The sequence below is a fragment of the Arachis ipaensis genome, chromosome B03 (genome assembly GCF_000816755.2).
Source record: "Arachis ipaensis cultivar K30076 chromosome B03, Araip1.1, whole genome shotgun sequence".
Lineage (NCBI taxonomy): Eukaryota > Viridiplantae > Streptophyta > Magnoliopsida > Fabales > Fabaceae > Arachis > Arachis ipaensis.
Window position 1 is genome coordinate 127,454,218 of NC_029787.2, and position 19,165 is coordinate 127,473,382.

Consider the following 19,165-nt stretch of genomic DNA (forward strand, 5'->3'; position numbering starts at 1 on the left):
ATTTGGTTAATATAAATTATATTTTTAAATGAGGTTAAACATCAATTAAAATTTAAATTTTAAGGTTATTATGAAAAAAATTAAAATTTTGTCTTCCTTTTTTAACTTAAGCCTGTTCATATTCTGGTCCAATACTATAGTCCAGAACTAAGTAAGTCAAAAAGGCCCAATCTAAAAAAGGGTCATTACTGATTTTTCCGACCTTCTTAAAGAGGTCGGATTCGACATGAGCTGGCAGAGGTCACTTATTCAAATAAACAACTGCCCTCTAAAATCTTTCACCGACTTCTAGAAGAGATATCTCAACAACCCCAAGATAAAGGGACGGTTATCCACCTTCAATAGTGGAATTACACTAACGGTAGTTATTAGATCATCACCTATAAATACACTGACACACTCATGTAAACCTAAGTTCCGATATATTCTAAACTTGCTTACCCCCTCATTGACTTAGGCATCGAAATGTCTTTGCAGGTACCACCCCCCATTTCTCAAAACATACAACAAGGACGGTAGCTCTCTGACGCAGGACAAGTCGGTGACCACCTTCCTTGAATGCTTGGGCCTCACAAACAAGCCCAATCATCCGGTTCTAGGTAAGCCCGGGAGCATTGGCGCCGTTGTCGAGGACCTAGAAGATCAACCAGCGATGGTAGACGACCAACAAGAAGATGGACACACCGCATCGGAGTCTGAGTAAGAGCATCAAGATGCGATCAACAACGAGAGAGCAATAATATCCCTACAAGGAGCGGAGGGACAGCAGGGTGAAGGCCCCTCCAATACCCAGGGATCAAAGAGGATTTCCTCTAAAGTTCATCAGCTCGGAAAGGATGGGCCACCACACTCTGCTGACCTAATAGGACTACTACATGGCCACCAAAGACGGCTGGAACAACTAGAGCAGGAGTTGGAACGACAACGCGAGGTAGAGAGACATCTCAGAAGGGAAGCCGAGCGAGGAAAAGAGCTCGAAAAAAATCTCTTAAGACTGGAATCCACCTTCCGAGATAGGGGCTATCATACTGACCGAGAGGACACCCCATTAGGGGGAGAGGATCCATTTAGCGAAGATATCATGAGGGCTAAAGTACCCAGAAACTTTAAAAGCCCTGACATGAATCTATACGACGGGACTACTAACCCTAAGTACCACCTCAGCAACTTCAAAAGTTGGATGTATCTAGCCGACGCCTCTGATGTTACCTGCTGCAAAGCCTTTCCAACGACTTTGACAAAGGCAGTGATGAAGTGGTTCGATAGCCTTCCTCCCAGGTCGGTCACCAGCTTCGATGACCTCTCGTGTAAGTTCCTTATGAGGTTTTCAATCCAGAAGGACAAAGTAAAGCACGCGCTAGCGTACTGGGAGTAAAACAGGAAGTCAGAGAACCCCTGAGAGACTACATGGAAAGGTTCAACAAGGCGTACCTAGAAATTCAGAACCTGTCCACTGAAGCAGTAATAATGGGACTTGTCAATGGACTTCGAGAAGGACCTTTCTCTCAGTCAATCTCTAAGAGACATCCGACCTTTTTGAGCGATGTACAAGAAAGAGCTGAAAAATACATCAACATGGAGAAAAATGCCAGATTGTGGGAACTAAGCTGGCGATCGGGGCACTTTCACCCATCAAAGGAAAAGGAGAGGGAGCCCAAGAAAAAAAAGAAGAAGTCGGGTCTGAAAGGCCCAAGAGATATCATTCATATACTCCTCTGCGAGTTTTCCTAGTCGACGTATACAGAGAAATTTACCACACCGAAAAGCTACCTCCCCCTCGACCCATCAAGAATAAAAGGGGGAAAGTCGTAGCAAATACTGTGAGTACCATAAGCTGTATGGGCACTCCACCAATGATTGTTACGACCTAAAAAATATGATAGAAAAGCTAGCCATGGAAGGTCGGTTGGACAGATATCTCATGAAAAGGTCGGACAATCGTGGAAAAAGGAAAAGAGATAACGAGAGTCACGGACAAAGAAGTCCGCTCCCGCAAACCCCCAAACGTCACATTCATATGATATCGGGAGGCTTCGCAGGAGGAAGAGTGACGAAGTCATCTCGAAAAAGGCATTTGAAAGAAGTTTACCAAGTCGGGAATCAAGGTCCCGACCAACCCACTATTTTATTCACTAAGGAAGACTGAGAAGGTATTGCGTCTGGGCATGACGACCCAGTAGTAATCACAATAATTTTTGCCAACGCTCATGTACACAGAATTCTGGTGGACCAAGGGAGCTCGATAGACATCCTGTTCAAACCAGCGTTTGACAAGCTGGGATTGGATGGGAAGGAGTTAATGGCTTACCCGGATACTCTCTTCGGATTGGGGGATACTCCAATTAAGCCATTAGGTTTCATCCCCCTACATACAACTTTTGGAAGGGGAGGGAGATCCAAGACTCTAAGCATCGACTTTATTGTCGTCGATGTGGGTTCTGCCTATAATGCCTTGATAGGCAGGACAACCCTAAATCGGCTTGGAGCAGTGGTTTCTACCCCCTATCTTTGCATGAAGTTTTCAACGCCAGAGGAGATCGCCACCATCAGAGGAGATCAGAAGCTGGCGAGAAAGTATTACAACGAAAGCCTGAACCTAAGAGGAAAAGGCAAAGAAGTTAACACTATTGAACTCGGAAGAGTCCGAGCTAAAGAAGAATTGCGAACACAGCTCGGAGGGAAAACTGAAGAAGTTCAGATAGGGCAAGAAGACGAAAAAAACATAGGAGCCAATTTAGCAGAAGATTTGAAGCAGAAGCCGACAAAGCTCCTACAAGAAAATTCCGACCTTTTCGCCTGGAAAGCTTCCGACATGCCAGGGGTCCCGACCTGTCCAACAAAGAAGACGAAAACTTGGTCCCGAACAGGCTCAAGTGGTCGAAGAACAAGTGCAAGCCCTCATATAGGCAGGTTTTATCAAAGAAGTCAAGTACCTGGCCTGGCTAGCAAATGTGGTGCTAGTCAAGAAACAAAACGGCAAGTGGAGGATGTGTGTCAATTACACCGACCTCAACAAAGCATGCCCAAAAGACCCATATCCTCTTCCGAATATTGATACCCTAGTAGATTTCAGCTTGTCGTATCAATACTTGTCGTTCATGGATGCATACTCAGGATATAATCAAATCCCGATGTACAAACCAGACCAGGAGAAGACATCTTTCATCACACCTAGGGCGAATTACTGCTATGTGGTCATGCCCTTCGGGTTAAAAAATGCAGGAGTCACATACCAAAGGTTGATGAACAAGGTGTTTGCACCTCGCCTGGGGAGTTTAATGGAAGTATATGTGGACAACATGTTAATAAAAACCAAGGATGAGGCCAACCTCCTGACCGACCTCTCACCAGTCTTCAACACCATAAGGGCGCATGGGATGAGATTGAATCCCGCAAAGTGCACCTTTGCAGTAGAGGTTGGAAAATTTATGGGATTCATGTTAACACAAAGGGGAATAGAGGCTAACCCCGACAAGTGTAAAGTGATCCTAGAAATGAAAAGCCCGACTTGTTTAAAGGAAGTCCAGCAGTTGAATGGCCGACTTGCAGCTTTGTCTATATTCCTAACGGGATCAGCGTTGAGATCCCTACCACTGTTTCCTCTACTAAGGAAAGGATGCCAGTTTGAATGGACTCCTGAATGCGAAGAAGCTTTTCAGGAGTTCAAAAGGTTTTTAGGCCAACCCCCTGTTCTTATCCGACCCAAAATCAGAGAGGAACTTGTCTTGTACTTGGCTGTCCCCGAGAAGGCTGCGGCATCAGCACTCATACGAGAAGACGAGGACGGGCAGCATCCTATTTACTTTACCAGCAAAGTTTTACAACGCCCCGAGTTAAGGTATCAAAAGCTCGAGAAGTTTGCGTATGCCTTAATAGTGGCGTCCAGAAGACTTCAGCCTTATTTCAAAGCTCATACTATAAAGGTACGAACGAACCAACCCATGAGGCAAATCCTTCAAAAAACGGATATTGCAGGAAGAATGGTTCAATGGGCTATAGATTTGTTCGAGTTCGACCTGAGATACGAAACTCGGATAGCAATTAAAGCTCAATGCCTCACCAACTTCGCGGCAGAATACACAGGAGACCAAGAGAAAACATCTACATATTGGGAGTTGTATGTGGACGGCTCATCCAATAAAGTCGGAAGCGGTGCGGGAATCATATTGGCCAATTAGGAAGAAACCCAAATAGAGGTCTCTCTGAAGTTTGAGTTTTCGGCCTCCAATAATCAGGCAGAATACGAACCCTTGATTGTCGGGCTGAAGCTAGCTAAAGAAGTCGGCGCAACCAAAGTTGCAGTCTTTAGTGACTCTCAAGTAGTGACCTCCCAAATCAATGGAAAGTATCAGGCGAAACATCCAAATATGAAAAGGTACTTAGGAAAAATCATGGAACATCTCAAGCGCTTCCTAGAAATTGAGGTCCGATATATACCTCAGGAGCTTAATAGCAGAGCAGACGCCCTTTCCAAGATAGCAAGTACTAAGCCGGGAGGGAACAATAAAAGTATGATTTAAGAAACTCTCTAAGAGCCCTCAGTTGTGAAGATTGAAATCAGACAAGACATCTTAGAAGTTTTCGGCCTATACCTCGGATGGATGGCTCCCCTGGTCGAATACCTAAAATTCGACATCCTATCTAAGGAGCAAAAAGAGGCAAAAAAAATCCGAAGAGAAGTACAAAATTATACTTTGATGAAAAATATCCTCTATAAAAGGGGAATATCAACACCATTGCTGAAGTGCGTCCTGATTTCTAAGATGGAAGAAGTCCTAGATGAAGTACATAATGGCATCTGCAGAAATCATCTGGGAGCAAGGTCTTTAGCCAGAAAAGTTATCCGAGCTGGGTTCTTTTGGCCGACCTTACAGAAAGACGCCACCAACTTCGTCAAGAAGTGTCGGCTTCCAAATGCACGCAAATTTCCATGTCACTCCCCCTGAAGAGCTTGTTAGTGTCACCTCTCCATGGCCTTTTACAAAATGGGGATTGGACCTACTCGGACCTTTTCCCCAGGCCCCTGGACAGGTAAAATATCTCATAGTGAGAGTGGACTATTTCACGAAGTGGATCGAAGCAGAATCCTTGGCCACTATTACAGCGCAAAGGAGTTGGAAGTTCCCTTACAAGAATATCATTGCAAGGTTTGGAGTTTCCCACTCCATTACCACCGACAATGGTACCCAATTTACCGACTCTACGTTCAGAAATCTGGTAGCCAATATGAAGATCAAGCATCAGTTCACCTCGGTGAGCACCCATAGGCAAATGGGCAAGCAGAGGCAGCCAAGAAAGTCACACTGGCAAGATTAAAGTAGAGACTTCAAGAGGCAAAGGGAGCTTGGGCTGAAGAGCTTCCTCAAGTTTTATGGGCATACCGGACTACACCTTAGTCTGCCACTAGCGAAACACCCTTCCGACTTGCTTATGGCGTAGAAGCCATGATCCCAGTTGAAGTCAACATGCAAAGTGCAAGGGTAAGATTCTACGATGAAATCAGTAACGTTCAAACGCACAAAGAGGAACTAGAACTACTCCCAGAAGTTCAAGAACAAGCTCGGATAAGAGAAGCAGCACTAAAGCAAAGAATGACAAACAGATACAACAAGAAAGTCATTAGAAGAAACTTCGCTTTGGATGACTTGATCCTAACTCGACATGATATCGGAGTAAACAAGTCAGGCCAGGGAAAGCTTGCTGCAAATTGGAAAAGGCCTTACAAGGTCATTGAAGTCTTAGGAAAGGGATATTACAAAGTGTCTGATCTAAATAGAGTTGAGCTCCCCAGATCATGGCATGCTTGTAATATGAGAAGATATTATAGCTAAAAGCGAACTTTTCTCCCTGATGTACTCTTTTTTCCAACTTCATGGTTTTTTCCCAAATAGGATTTTTCTGAAGGGGGTTTTAACGAGGCATCAAAGCGAAGGCTAGGGGTTAGAAATCTCAAATCCTCTAGTAACTAAAGCAACCTTGTAAAGTTACTTTCTTCTCTTCAATAATAAGTATTCATCTCTTATTACAAATTCCATTATTATTCTATGATACGCTCCGATTTAAGCTAAAAAAAATGCAAAAATCTGATGACCAACCTACATGGTTGGCGAGATAAAGCGACGAGGTACAAATTGGAGTAAAGAGGCTACAAAAAGATCATGATAACTCAGAAACCAAATAGCTTATGACTTATAAGTCGGAAAGCCCGAGTAAAATGAAATAAATCGCAAAAATAGCCTAAGTTACGAAAGCAATTCAATAAAACAAAGAAAATTTGAATGTACAAGGACAGAGTAATGGAAAAACAAAGGGATGCAAAAACCAGTAACCATCCTACGAAATTCTATCAGGAAAGCAGTAAAGGGTTTTTTCACAAAAAGCCTTAACCATGCTATGAAATTCTATCAGACAAAAGCATCAATGACGTAGATAATAAACAAACTACTTCGTTAAAAGGCCCTATTTAAAAGGATCACCAAAAAATGAAGAGTTGTTAATGATCCTAGTAAACAGGATCAGGAGTCAAAGAACCACCAAACAAACACATAAAAATAAATTGTTCAAAAAGGACTCACAAGCCGGGCCTTAAATAGCTTTTTCAGGATCAGGAGCGGGAATAGAGTCGTCACCAGGAAGGGAGGTCTGAACTTCGGCCACAGGAGTCGGAGGGGTTGGAAGGGTCCCTTCGGCGGCAGAGGTTGGAGCTTCGCCAAGTTGAGAAGAAGAGCTCGGCAGGAACCATTCCATTTGTTCAACCTCGCGTGAAGGAGATTCAATAATACGCTGTCCACGTCTTCAACTCGGAATCGGTCTCAGGGCGAGGAGGAGAGACAATCTCCCCATTAACGACCACTTTGTCGGGATAGAAGGATGAGAGATCCAAGTCAGGACCGATGACTCCGACTTGTTCCTTGAACACCCTCCACGTCTCTTTAGAGCTCTCAATAATGGAATCCTCCCGGTCCTGATAGGCCTCCCGATTCAACTCCAGTTGCTTCTTCAAATCAATATTATCAAAAAAACCCTCACATAATTTTCCTCAGCCTTACTCTTCATCCCCTCAGCCAAAGCACATTGGGCCATTAATTTTTTCTCCCTCTCTTTGAATTGAGCAAGCTCATCTTTGAGCCAGATATTCTCTTCCTGCAGCTTCTTCTCCTCTTCCTGATACAGGACAATCCTCCCCTGAAGGTCCTCTATGGATTTTTGAGAATAACTCAAGAGAGTTTTGTCCAAAATATCAAGAAGGGAGGTGCAAACCCCAGCAGTTCAAATTTCCCCCCAGATTAAGATATTGAGATGATTTCGGATAGCAGCATCATCCATAGCAATGTGTGTATGGAAGAATGTGCTTCCAAGTAAACTTGGTACCATCGAAACTAGCATCCCCAAGTTGGGAGGAACAGGTTTCCGAGGTCTTACGTTTCTTCCTCTCAGGCTCGGGGGAAGGTTGAACTAAGGGGGTAGAAGTAGGAGGAGAAGGAGGAGGAGGAGGAACATGATTTACCAAAATCGGTCTGGCTGAAGAAGTCCCCGAACTAGACCTATGAAGAGGAGGAGTAGAAGAAGCTCCGACTTCCTGTGCAGCAGCTCGGGCGTGGACATTCCTCTTTGCTTCCTGCACCTTCTGGTAGGCCGCTCTTGATCCGCTTTTCACCATTTCTAAAAAAGAGATAGAAAGTTCATTATTATGCAAGTCGGAAATAGGCACATAAACTAGAAGTTACAAGCAATAGCTACAAACAAAAGAAATACTACCTAGCTCGGTTTGCATGAAACTCGGAGAGCCAAGAAGGAATTTCTTAGTATCCAAGTTTGGAGCCCGCCCCCAAGCCTCTCGAAAAAAACCAACAATGGCCTCCTCTACCTCATCCAACTCATCTAGGCTATATTTATCAACGGGGGAGGTCTCCAACCAGTACAGAGGAAATCAGGGTTCGTTGTTCTCATTTAAGAAAAAAGGATGATGGCCTTCTACAGCCTGGACCTTAAAGAAAAAGTTTTTGAAGTCATGGAAGGATTCATCAAATATGGAAAAGGCTTTTCGACCTTGAATAGCACGAAAAGACACCCACTGCTATTTGTTTTGTTTATTTGAAGCACTAAAAGGCTTGGTCAAGTGGAAGAGATAGAAAAAGATTTTGAAAAAAATCTGGAAATCAAGCTCTTGGCTAACAAGTTGGTAAATCTTCATAAAATCCTAGGAATTGGGGTGGAGTTGGGTAGGAGCGACTCGGCAGTGGGACAAAACTTCCATTTCAAAATTGGAAAAAGGAAAAGAAAATCCCAAGCGGGTGAAAAGATAGTCGTACATAAAAAAGAAGTGGGGGTTAAAATCATTAATCCTCCCACAGCAAACCCGGTCCTCAGGGTCTGGGGCCACTAGTGCGTATTTTGGTTCATCGGCGTCAAGACTACAGATTCTATGGTGCTTGCGGAGTTCAGTAATAAAGATAGTATCCACTAAGGGATTCTCAGAAAGCACAGGGGTATCCACCCATCGCAAGAGGGTTTCGGGAATACGGGAAGACATTTTTCAGTAATAAGAAAGCGTATACAAAAGCGACAAAACCTACAAAGAAAAAATAAACCATCAAAAAATAGAACCCTTGGAGATAAAACAGTTTTCTAAAATAAGTAAAATAGCCAAAAGAAATAATCTTTTGTAAAGTACGAAAACCTCAAAGTCCCTACGAATAATGGAAACGCATCAAAGGCATCGCGCTCTCTCTCCGACGTACAGTATATCAAACAGAGACGAAAAAACACCATGAGACTAAAAAGAGGGCGCAAAGAACTAACCTTCAAGAGAAAGTGAGGCAGAATTCCCAAATGCGGTGTCACAGAACGCCAAAGAAAATCCAAGAGTCTGAATAAGGGAACAAGGAAACAGAAGAAGGAAAACTTCGAAGAGAAGACAAAAGAAAACAAAGAAAGGAGAGGGAAAAGTATTTATAACATACTAGGGGTATAACAGTAAAACGACGCTATCATTAAAGAAACGCGCCGTTACCAATGTAATTGCTCCCCCACATGTAAATGCAAGACTCGAACAGACGCGACGTTTGAGATGCGACGGTTGAGAAATTCAAAATCACGTCGGTTTTAAAACTAAAATCACATCGATTTTCCGACTTGAATGTACCCGAGTTCAACTAATACTCGAATCCAACTCATAACTAAGAGATCAGACTCGAGTAGGGGCACTGTTCACACCCTGGTCCAATACTATGGTCCAGGACCAAGTAAGCTAAAAATGCCCAATCCAAAAGAGGGTTATTACCGATTTTCCCGACCTCCTTAAAGAGGTCGGATTCGACATGAGCTGGCAAATGTCACTTATTCAAATAAACAACTGCCCCCGAAAAATCTCTCACCCACTTCTAGAAGAGATATCTCAACAATCCTAAGATAAAGGAATGGTTATCCACCTTTAGAAGTGAAACTACACCAACGGTGGTTATTGGATCGTCACCTATAAATACACTAACACACTCAGGTAAACCTAAGTTTCGATATATTCTAAACCTACTTACCCTCTTGCTAACCTAGGCATCAGAGTGTCTTTGCAGGTACCACCCCACATTCCTCAAAACATACAACAAGGACGGCGGCTCCTTAACGCAGGACAAGTTGGTGACCACCTTCGTTGAACGCTTGGACCTCACAAACAAGCCCAATCATCCGGTTCTAGGTAAGCCCCTGAACACTTATCCATGTAAAAATGGGTTAAACCTCAAATTTAATGGTTTGAACTGGATCCATTTATTTATATATTTAAAAAAAAGAGTATTACAACAATCAAAAGAAAAGGGAAAATTTTTTCACCCAAAACAGAATTGAAGGAAATTTAAAATCAATAAAATATTTCTTACTTTCTTGGCATTTGGAAGTGAGACTGAAACTGAGAAACAAAAACTGAAATAAATTTCAGTACTATATTTGGTATAAAAATGTGCAGAACAAGGCGGTAGCATAGCAATACCAACAGAGATTCCAGCATGCAAAAGTGTGGCAAAGGTAGAGACAACCAAATAGAACACAGACAAAGTAAGTTCAAGGACAAGGACGAGGAGATGGTGGCTGAGCATGGGACGCAAACATTGTAACCTTTTTCGGTGACAACAGCAGCTTTTCCCTCCTCCTCTGTCATGCCTGTCGAGCTCGAGCTCTCTCTCTCAAGCTCTCCCTGAGCAAACCCAGCGACAATGCCAACCCTTGTCAGCATCAGCGGCGACGATGGAAGCTCGTCAGCGCGTAAACAACCCCTCCTCTCTCTGTTCATTGTGTTTTCTCTCTATATCTCGTTCCTCTCTCTCTCTCTTTCCCGTCTATCTCCTCAGCGACTCACCTAACTCACAGTGGCTACCATGGTGACGAGAAGGTGGTGGTCCTAGCGGTGGTGGAGTAACAGCTCCCAACTGGGTATCTTCCATGCTTGTATTTGGTCTAAAATGAGCCCTAATTTGATTTTACAAAAGAGTAAACTTGTAATTAATAATTTGGAATGAGGATATTTTAAGCAAAAATTATTATTTAAATTTTAGTCCCAATTCCTAAAAATTATTTTAATTTCTTGTGTTTTATATTTTGAAAATACTGAAGAAACTGGAATTTTATGCTTCATGAATCTCTTCACCCAACAAACATGATATTGAGTCTCAATCCCCCAATCTCAATCTTAATACCTCAAGACAAACGCTCAAGACAAACGCTACCTTAGTGTTTCTTAACAACTAATCACAACTTTATGTTTTGGGCTTTCTTTTATTTTGGGGGGACTCATCCTATTTTCTAATTGCCAAAACCATATGAAAAAAAAAAAGCAACTTACCTACCTTGTGTTTGAAAAATCAAATACGACCAATAAGCCTTAGCTCACATGACATATCTCCCCCTCCCCACCTTAATGGTCTCAAGCTCAAATTCTATTGATTGCAATTGAGGAAAAAAATTTAGTAAGTGTATGAAGAGTGTGTAAGTGTGTTGTGTACCTAAAATTGAGGGTTGTCCAATCTATTGACAAAAAAAAAAAAAATCAAACACAATATTTTGTAACACACGTGAGGATGAGAAACAGTTTACAATTTCACTTTTGTCAAAATTCACGAAGCAAGGGATGATTGCAATCCCATAATGTGTAAGCATGTTACTTCTTTAGAAAGTACATTCCATCCCTAAGCTCTAATTTCTCCTCAGAGACTAGACCTGATAAAAAGCTTTGTAACTGTTGGAGTGACTTGTCATATGGGGGATCAGCAATACAAAACATCTGCAGTAAAAAAATCATATAATTAATCTAAGTAATAAAGTTATCAAAGTCCAAATAATGATATAGACATTAAAGCACTTTTTTTTACCTTGAGTGTATTGTGAATTCGATCTAGTGCCATGCTACCAAAGTTTGTGAGCATGCCCATGATAAATTTCTGCCATGAAAATACACTGGTTAGATTTCCCACTTGGATGCATTGCCAATCTATTTCTGTTTTTCTTATCATCAATTATTGATTGATGATTTGTGTATTGACTAATCATTTATACCATTCAAAGAATAAGAATCAGTTCTACTTCACATACCTCATATACAGTCATCTCCTTAAGAAGTTGATTCTCCACAGAGGAGACGGATCTTTCTTCTTCCTCATCGCCCCCTAGAAGTTCCTGGATACCACTACTACCAGCTCCATTCTTACTTGTCTCAGCCATGCTTTCCATAATGGTGTATACATGATCTGAGGTATCTACCCCAGCCGACTCTGAAATGATCCCCTGGCACAAAACGAGAAAGCCATTAGCTGTTAGTTTCATCTTCACTTCTACAACTAAAATTTATGGATTAAAATGAAATCATTTTTAATTCATCTTCTAGGGTTAAGTCATGCTATAAAGAAAGGAAGGATCATACATAAATAAGCATCAGCTTCAAAAGCATGAAAAGTGATCAGAAGTTAAACAACAAATGAAGAGGAAGATAATCCTAAATTAATCCATATGCAAAATAAGTGTTTACTAGCACCAGGACAAAAAAAAAAAGGTAAATTAGCAGCATATGTAGCCTGTATTGGACCTACCTTGCTTATCCAAAAATGTATTCTCCTACTCAGTGCATCCACTGGGATTCCAATAGCAGCCGCAAGGTTTTTAGAAGTCCAACTGAAAATAGAAAATTTAGTATTATTGCACATCCAAAACAGAACACTAGAGTCATGCATAAATTGTTGGCATACCTCTTTTGATCTTGAAATTGCATAATGATTGATGCATGTACAGGGGCCACTGTGAACTGCATTATCCTATCATCAAACTGCAACTCCAACTAAACCATAGGATACATAGTCAGGAGAAAGTATACAAGTAAAAGGTCGAAAAACCTGCACTAAATATCTGAAGCAAGAAAAAGCAAAACAAAAATATACAGAGAAACCGACCTTGACAGTCCCAAGACTTTTTTTCCACTGTAGCTTACGAGGGGTTTTTGTTTCATGAAATCTCGTTGCATACTCAGTAAGGAGCTGGTCGACAGATTCTGGCAGGTTAACCGGCTCATCCTGGAATTCTCTTCAAAGTTAATAATAGAAAGTTGACGCTTTTTGTTGGACCACAATGAAATTCTTTAAAGATGTGTTAAAGGGCTACTAAATTATTATGTTATGCTTGGTTTTATGTATGCTTCTAGTTGAGATTTACTCAATAAAACTGATCAGAAAAAAATGTTAATACATGTACTAGTTTGAAATTTGAAGAAACTCTCCGCAATTTTACATGAAATAACAGTGGAACAGAACAACAATGAACTTCGATCCCCTTTTTCCCCAAAAAGAAAAAACTTTGAAATTATTTAATTTAATCTGCTCAAAAAGACCCAATGCAAATCTATGAGCAGACTTGATGTACTTTCATTATTCTTCTGGAAAGAAATCTTGACATTTTGGCAGCCGCATCAACATTTTGCATGTGTGAAGGTGGATAGTATCTTTTAGAAATATACTCAGCACAAGCATGACCATGACAACAACGAAATATATGAGAAATATCAGTATAAAGATGGGTATAGGAAAGGAAAAGTTCGCTCAAATTTAAAGTTATATTAACTTAAGATGAATAAGAATAAAAAGAGCAAGGGGGCTGATCATCACCTTTCTGATTTCTTATTAAACAACGAGTACTAGAAAGTGAGTAAATAGGATGCTGCTAGATGGTTAACAGAATAACAGACATACAATATATACTGACAATTTTTTCCAGAGTAAATAGCCAAAATCGTCCCTGAAAGATACCCCAATCTCCATTTTGGTCCTTGAAAGATAAAGTTAATCAAAATCGTCCCCGAAAGATACACGATTGGTTACGTTACTCCTTCCGTCAATTGGATAATGACGTGTCACGTTAAGTGCCACGTGGATGGCTAATGCCACGTGTCACAAGATGATTGGTTGACGTGTCAGATCAGTGACACTTGGCATGCCACGTGTCAGGTCAGTGACACGTGGCACTTGACATGTAAAAAAGTTATTTATAATCAAAATAGTCCTTAAAAGTTTAGACGTAAGTCATTTTCATCCCTAAAATTTTAAAAATTAATCAAATTAGTCCTTATATAATTTTTTTTATTTTTTCTTGATAATATTAAATTTAAAATATTTTTTGATACTACTAATTTTAATAGAAATGTAATTGACAATAAAAAAAATTAGTAATTGTATATTTTCTTCTTAAAAATTTTTTCAATAAAAATATATCTCCTGTAATTCTTGTCAAAATCTCTCTTATTTTTTTTTATTCTAAAATATTTTTCTTACATTATTACATTTTGCTGGAACATATATATATATATACTCAAAATTGAAATGTAGGTATTTGTTAACCTAAACAAAGTTATATGCTCAAAATCAAAATTTATGTATGTTAACCTAAATGAAAGTAATACCGTAATGAAAAAAAAAAGATGTATAAGTTTTTATTAACTTTGTTTAGGTTAACATACATAAATTTTAATTTTGAGCATATAACTTTGTTTAGGTTAACAAATACATACATTTCAATTTTGAGTGTGTATATATATATATATTTCAGCAAAATGTAATAATATAAGAAAAAGGTTTTAGAATAGAAAAAAATAAGAGAGATTTTGATAAGAATTAAAGGAGAGAGATAATTTTATTGAAAAAATTTTTAAGAAGAAAAGATACAATTACTAATTTTTTTATTGTCAATTACATTTCTATTAAAATTAGTAGTATCAAAAAATTTTTTAAATTTAATATTATCAAGAAAAAATAAAAAAATTATATAAGAACTAATTTGATTAATTTTTAAAATTTTAGTGATGAAAATGACTTACATCTGAACTTTCAAAGACTATTTTGATTATAAATAACTTTTTTATATGTCAAATGCCACGTGGCATGCCAGGTGTCACTGATCTGACACGTCAACCAATCATCTTGTGACACGTGGCATTAGCCCTCCACGTCATCATCTAACCGACAGAAGGACTAACGTGACCAATCGTGTATCTTTCGGAGACGATTTTGATTAACTTTATCTTTCGAGGACCAAAATGGAGATCGGGGTATCTTTCAGGACGATTTTGGCTATTTACTCATTTTTTCCATGAATATAATATAAATAAAATACTCTTTCATATTTATCTAATAGTCGAATAAAAGATTGTTTGTGCACCTGTATTGGAGGCCAAAAATTAGAAGATATGATAGTGGCAGAAATCGTATCCATGGATATTGCATTTTCTCCACCTGAGAGGACATCACCAAACTTCCATCAAAAGGATTTTAACACAAATAACAGTTAACATTGTCAGAAACAATATTGGATATGAGAATTTACTTGTCTGAGATGGTTGACTTATGGTAGCTTTGATGTTTGTATTAGTTCTCTTTGAGCCAAGTAAATCATTGAGCATAATCTCACATTTTTGTAGGCTACTCTCTCCAAAGTGTATCTGCAGAAGCAATGCATTAAATACATGTTTATAATGAAATACTAAAACCAAGAATGAATATACACAAAGCAATTATAAAAAATCAATTTCCCAGCCAGTCAAATAGCCATCCTGACTTTATGCTTAAATAAGTACCTTGAGGAGTTCTAAAGTCCGAATCTCTGAGTCAATATCATAATCAGATTTATTTAGAAGTTTCTCAGCAAGCATAGTTCGATATTCATGAACTAATTGATCTTTTGAACCAATAATGCCAACAATCATTCCAAGTATGTCAACTTTCCTTTGGTTTCTGCTTCCTTTTAGTGGATCTGCTTCCACAGGGTCAGGCTGCCAGCTGTTGAAAATGATAATAAAAAGAAACATCAAATCTATTAAGATGGCAGCAGAAAAGATATACTATTATTATTATATATATGCATCAGCAAGAATGATAAAAATAAGAGCTTTTCGCCTTCTATAACATAAACATACCGTGCAGCATTAATCCATGCTTGCCTATCATCAGTGTTAAAATCATCGTCAATACCAACATCCTCTTGAATTTCTTCATCTCTGTTCAGCTCTTCAAGAAGGCTATCTCCAGGATTTCCAGATGCACTAGAATTCCCACCAGTCCCATCTGTCAACATGGTCACTATGCATTTTATGGTATCTCTCCTTCCTCTTAAATAATCCCTTATTGGTTCACCAACAGCCTCAAGGAAAACACCTGCAGGGTCTATTGTCCTCAGGGCTTTAATGGTTGAAACATATTGGTGCAATATATCATTGGTTGATGCGCCTGCAGTGAGCAAGCGATAACGAAGTGAAGAAATAAATGAGTCGACCAGCTTTGAATGTTGTCCAGTGTATTCAAGACACAATTTTAAGTCTTCAATTGCAGGAGAGCTTCAAATATCAGCAGAGAGAAGGGAAAATAAGTGCTCAAAAGACTTTATACAAACAATGAGAGTTATGATCTAGCAATGAGTTAATAAAAAATTGTCATGACAGGTCACAATATGCATTTCGCACTAGTGCTTATTATTGAAGTTTAAAATTAATTCAAAAACAGCATTAAAGCATGGAACTAACTGAAGCAAGAGTTTACAATTCAAAATCAAGTTTCAACTTTCATTTCATGCAGCCAGCCACAACCATACATTTCAGGATAATGACAACCTCTTCTTTCAGTCAACAAAACTCTGGTGTTGACCTTGTGATTCAATTTAATGACATTACAGGATAGCTAATTTAGAAAACAAAACCCAGAAGGAAAGCAGAGAATTATAATTAACAAACTACCTCTCAGGATAATCAACGATAATCTCAAATAATTTGGAAATTCTTAAATCTTGCAGTGTTTCATAAGCAAAATATTCCAGCCGCAGCTTCCATCTAACAAGCCCTTCAGAAGGAGAATCGATTCCAGGACAGAATGAGGATGGTTGTGATGCTAAAGGTGATTTGAGACCTGAAGAAGAACTCTCATAACTAACAGAATCTCCAAGATAGACAAGAAGGGCATGCAGAAACTTGAGAGGTACAGCCTGAATGTCTCCAAGAAAACATCATGTGTTAGCATTGTTAAAGCATTTGATTTTCTACACAGGTCTGCATGCACAAATAATATATTTTAGATAGAATCCACAGTGGCAGAAAAAGTATTTTCATTAACAACATTGGAACTAGTGACTCAGATACTTTTGCCACAACACTTAGTAGTTACTTTGTACAACCACTATAATGTGATACAACAGGAAACTTAGGTCCAGGCATTTGGTTTCTTGGAAAACATATAATTCGCCAAATAAACAATTTTTAAAAAGTCTTATTTAATTGAATCCATGTAAACTGAATGGTAAGAAGTACCACAACATGAGTCGAAGTTATTACCAGAATCTGAGCCAAATTCACATCTTCCAATATGAGTCAAAATCATCATTCAATATAGTTTTTTTAAAAATAAGTTGAAATTTGAACATAATTAGTAATAGCATAAGAACAAGTTCCTACTGTCAGTTTGCAACAAAATGGTTAATTTGTGAAGTAATGGACCGACATTAAAGAATACTTAATGTGGTATGTTCCTGATATACTGGATCTTGTAATACATGTCACCTTGATCCTTCTTTGCAAACAGATAGATAAGCACTACAAACCTGTATCCAGCTTTGAATAGACTGTAGAACAGAACTCCTAAAATCATCACCAGCTAAATCATATACTTTTGCCTGCCGTCCAAACAAATGAAACAAATTCAGCAAAATGGTGAAAGCAAATCTGCAAGCAAAATTAAGGATTTCAAGAACATTCTCACCTTTAGAAGTAAAAATATAGCAGAGGCATAAGCATCTTCTGCCATAGAAGTAAATCCAAGACTTCTCAGATGAAGAACAACTTTTCCAATGCTATTCACAAGTTTATTGTTTTCTGAGTACCTGCTGTCATTATAGCATTCATCAACATCCATTTCGCCAACCTTGTTGCTTATTTTTCCTTTTTCGTCTAAATCCATGCCATCCTTGCTTTGAGATTCATGATCTTGCAACTCCTCATCCATCCTTGTACTTAACTCCTCCAATGTTCTTTTAAAATACCAATGCAGTATAACTAAACGTAGCAAAAAGTAAAAATGTGTGGCCAAGACAAATAAAAGAAATGATAATAAGCTTATCTAGGAAAATAGCAAAGTCAAGGTACAAGCTATGTCTAATATGTAATACTTTCATACATGCAACTATAATGTTTTATTAATGTAAAAGATACCACGAGCTGAAAGCCTGAAATTATTGCACTTGGAACTAATCTATAGTACTTGTATAGCGGAGATAAAGATACTACATTTTCATGGCAAAAATTAGCAGATGGTGAAAATGAAGAGACTATCTGTAAATATTCCATAAAGTAGAAACAAAGAAATCAAGAAGTGATTGATAATAACAAAAGGCAAGATCTATTGTTCACCTATAGTATGAAATGGCATGTCATCATTTAATATCAAGATAATAATAAACAGGTTACACACCACGGAAATTCCTAGGAAGCGTAGCCGTAAGTACAGAGGAGACAATCCATTGATATTTAGTGGTAAGGTGATTCCTCTCTGCATCAAGATCATGAGTGTCCCCCGACACCTGCTTCTTGTATGATTGGAAAGCATGGACCAACATTAACAAGCACTTCTCCTGATACCCTTTCTCCAAATAGATTTCTTCCAAAGCACTATGCAACACACTCAGAATCTCGTCCTCATCAATCTGTTTAAAATTGTTTCTAGCATCAACACTAGCAACTAAGTATAATCCACTCAACAATTACCCGTTTTTCTTTTCCCTTTTTTCCCAAGGACAAACAATGATACTAGTACCTAAGGTAAGTTGTCAAAATCTGTTTCTTACTTACTAGTTACCACACTCAATAAAATGTCACATATTTATGATACATATATAAACAAATAACAAGCATTACACAGCAATACCCAAATCAATCCCGATAATAGTAATAATAAAAAAACATTGCCATTTTAGAAATACTCACCTCAAGATCATCATTCTTGTTCAAACCCGTAACATTACTGTAAGGCTCAAAATGGCGCCAAAACCTCGACGCCCCATTTCTCTCAAACGTTTCCTACGACCAGAAACAAAATAAAATAAAAAACATTTTGAAAAAACAAAAAAAGAAGCGAACTTTCCAGCATTACTAGGAAAATAAATAGATAAGTGGTAGTGAGGTACCTCCAAAACGCGAAGAAAGTGGTCTCGGACGAGGGAATCGAGGCCATGTTTGCAGAGGGAGTGAACATGGGCAACGAAGTCGCGGCGGGCGGATAGGTCGTCCACGGCGGCGAGGAGGGTTTGGGTGGCGGCACAGAAACCATTGTAGGAGCGGAGGATTTCGCATATGGAATCGTTGGAGAGGGAATCGAGAATCCCTAAGTTGCAGAAAGAGGAGGTAGTGGATTGGTCCATGAGGATCGAATTGTAATTGTGTTTTTGTGTTTTGTCTTTGAAACTTCTAAAGTTTGAATCTTTGATTGCTGCTACTGTGTTTATTTCAGTGTTTCCCTCTTCTTTTTTTCAGTCCTTAGAAGCAGTGTTACGAGAATCGCTGCCTGGTTTCATCTCGTTAACCGTAAATCGGTCCCTGGATCGATTTATTTTAAAATAAAAATTATTTGACAAAAATTAGTGTAGTTTCAATGATTAATTTGTC

The 19,165-nt window shown here is 39.0% G+C and overlaps 1 protein-coding gene across 1 annotated transcript; it reads right to left on the reverse strand.

The window, feature by feature from the left end:
- On the reverse strand, positions 10,942 to 19,103 carry LOC107631859 (anaphase-promoting complex subunit 2). The gene is made up of 16 exons (XM_016335428.2): positions 18,688 to 19,103; positions 18,488 to 18,580; positions 17,976 to 18,207; positions 17,268 to 17,560; positions 17,110 to 17,181; positions 16,253 to 16,497; positions 15,440 to 15,856; positions 15,101 to 15,302; positions 14,851 to 14,965; positions 14,686 to 14,759; positions 12,432 to 12,551; positions 12,231 to 12,319; positions 12,075 to 12,156; positions 11,581 to 11,772; positions 11,361 to 11,429; positions 10,942 to 11,272 (listed from the first exon to the last, which is right to left on the reverse strand). Exons 1-16 carry the CDS (start codon positions 18,919 to 18,921, stop codon positions 11,150 to 11,152), a joined length of 2,652 nt encoding a protein of 883 aa, XP_016190914.1. The 5' UTR covers positions 18,922 to 19,103; the 3' UTR covers positions 10,942 to 11,149.

What these genes read in the sequence shown, in the direction of transcription:
- LOC107631859 (XM_016335428.2), bottom strand. Translation starts at nt 18,921, where the DNA reads ATGGACCAATCCACTACCTCCTCTTTCTGCAACTTAGGGATTCTCGAT. An exon ending in GCTTCCTAGGAATTTCCGTG is followed by an intron (nt 17,561 to 17,975) that starts GTGTGTAACCTG and finishes TGCTACGTTTAG; the next exon opens with TTATACTGCATTGGTATTTT. An exon ending in TACATTTTTGGATAAGCAAG is followed by an intron (nt 11,773 to 12,074) that starts GTAGGTCCAATA and finishes GTTTTGTGCCAG; the next exon opens with GGGATCATTTCAGAGTCGGC.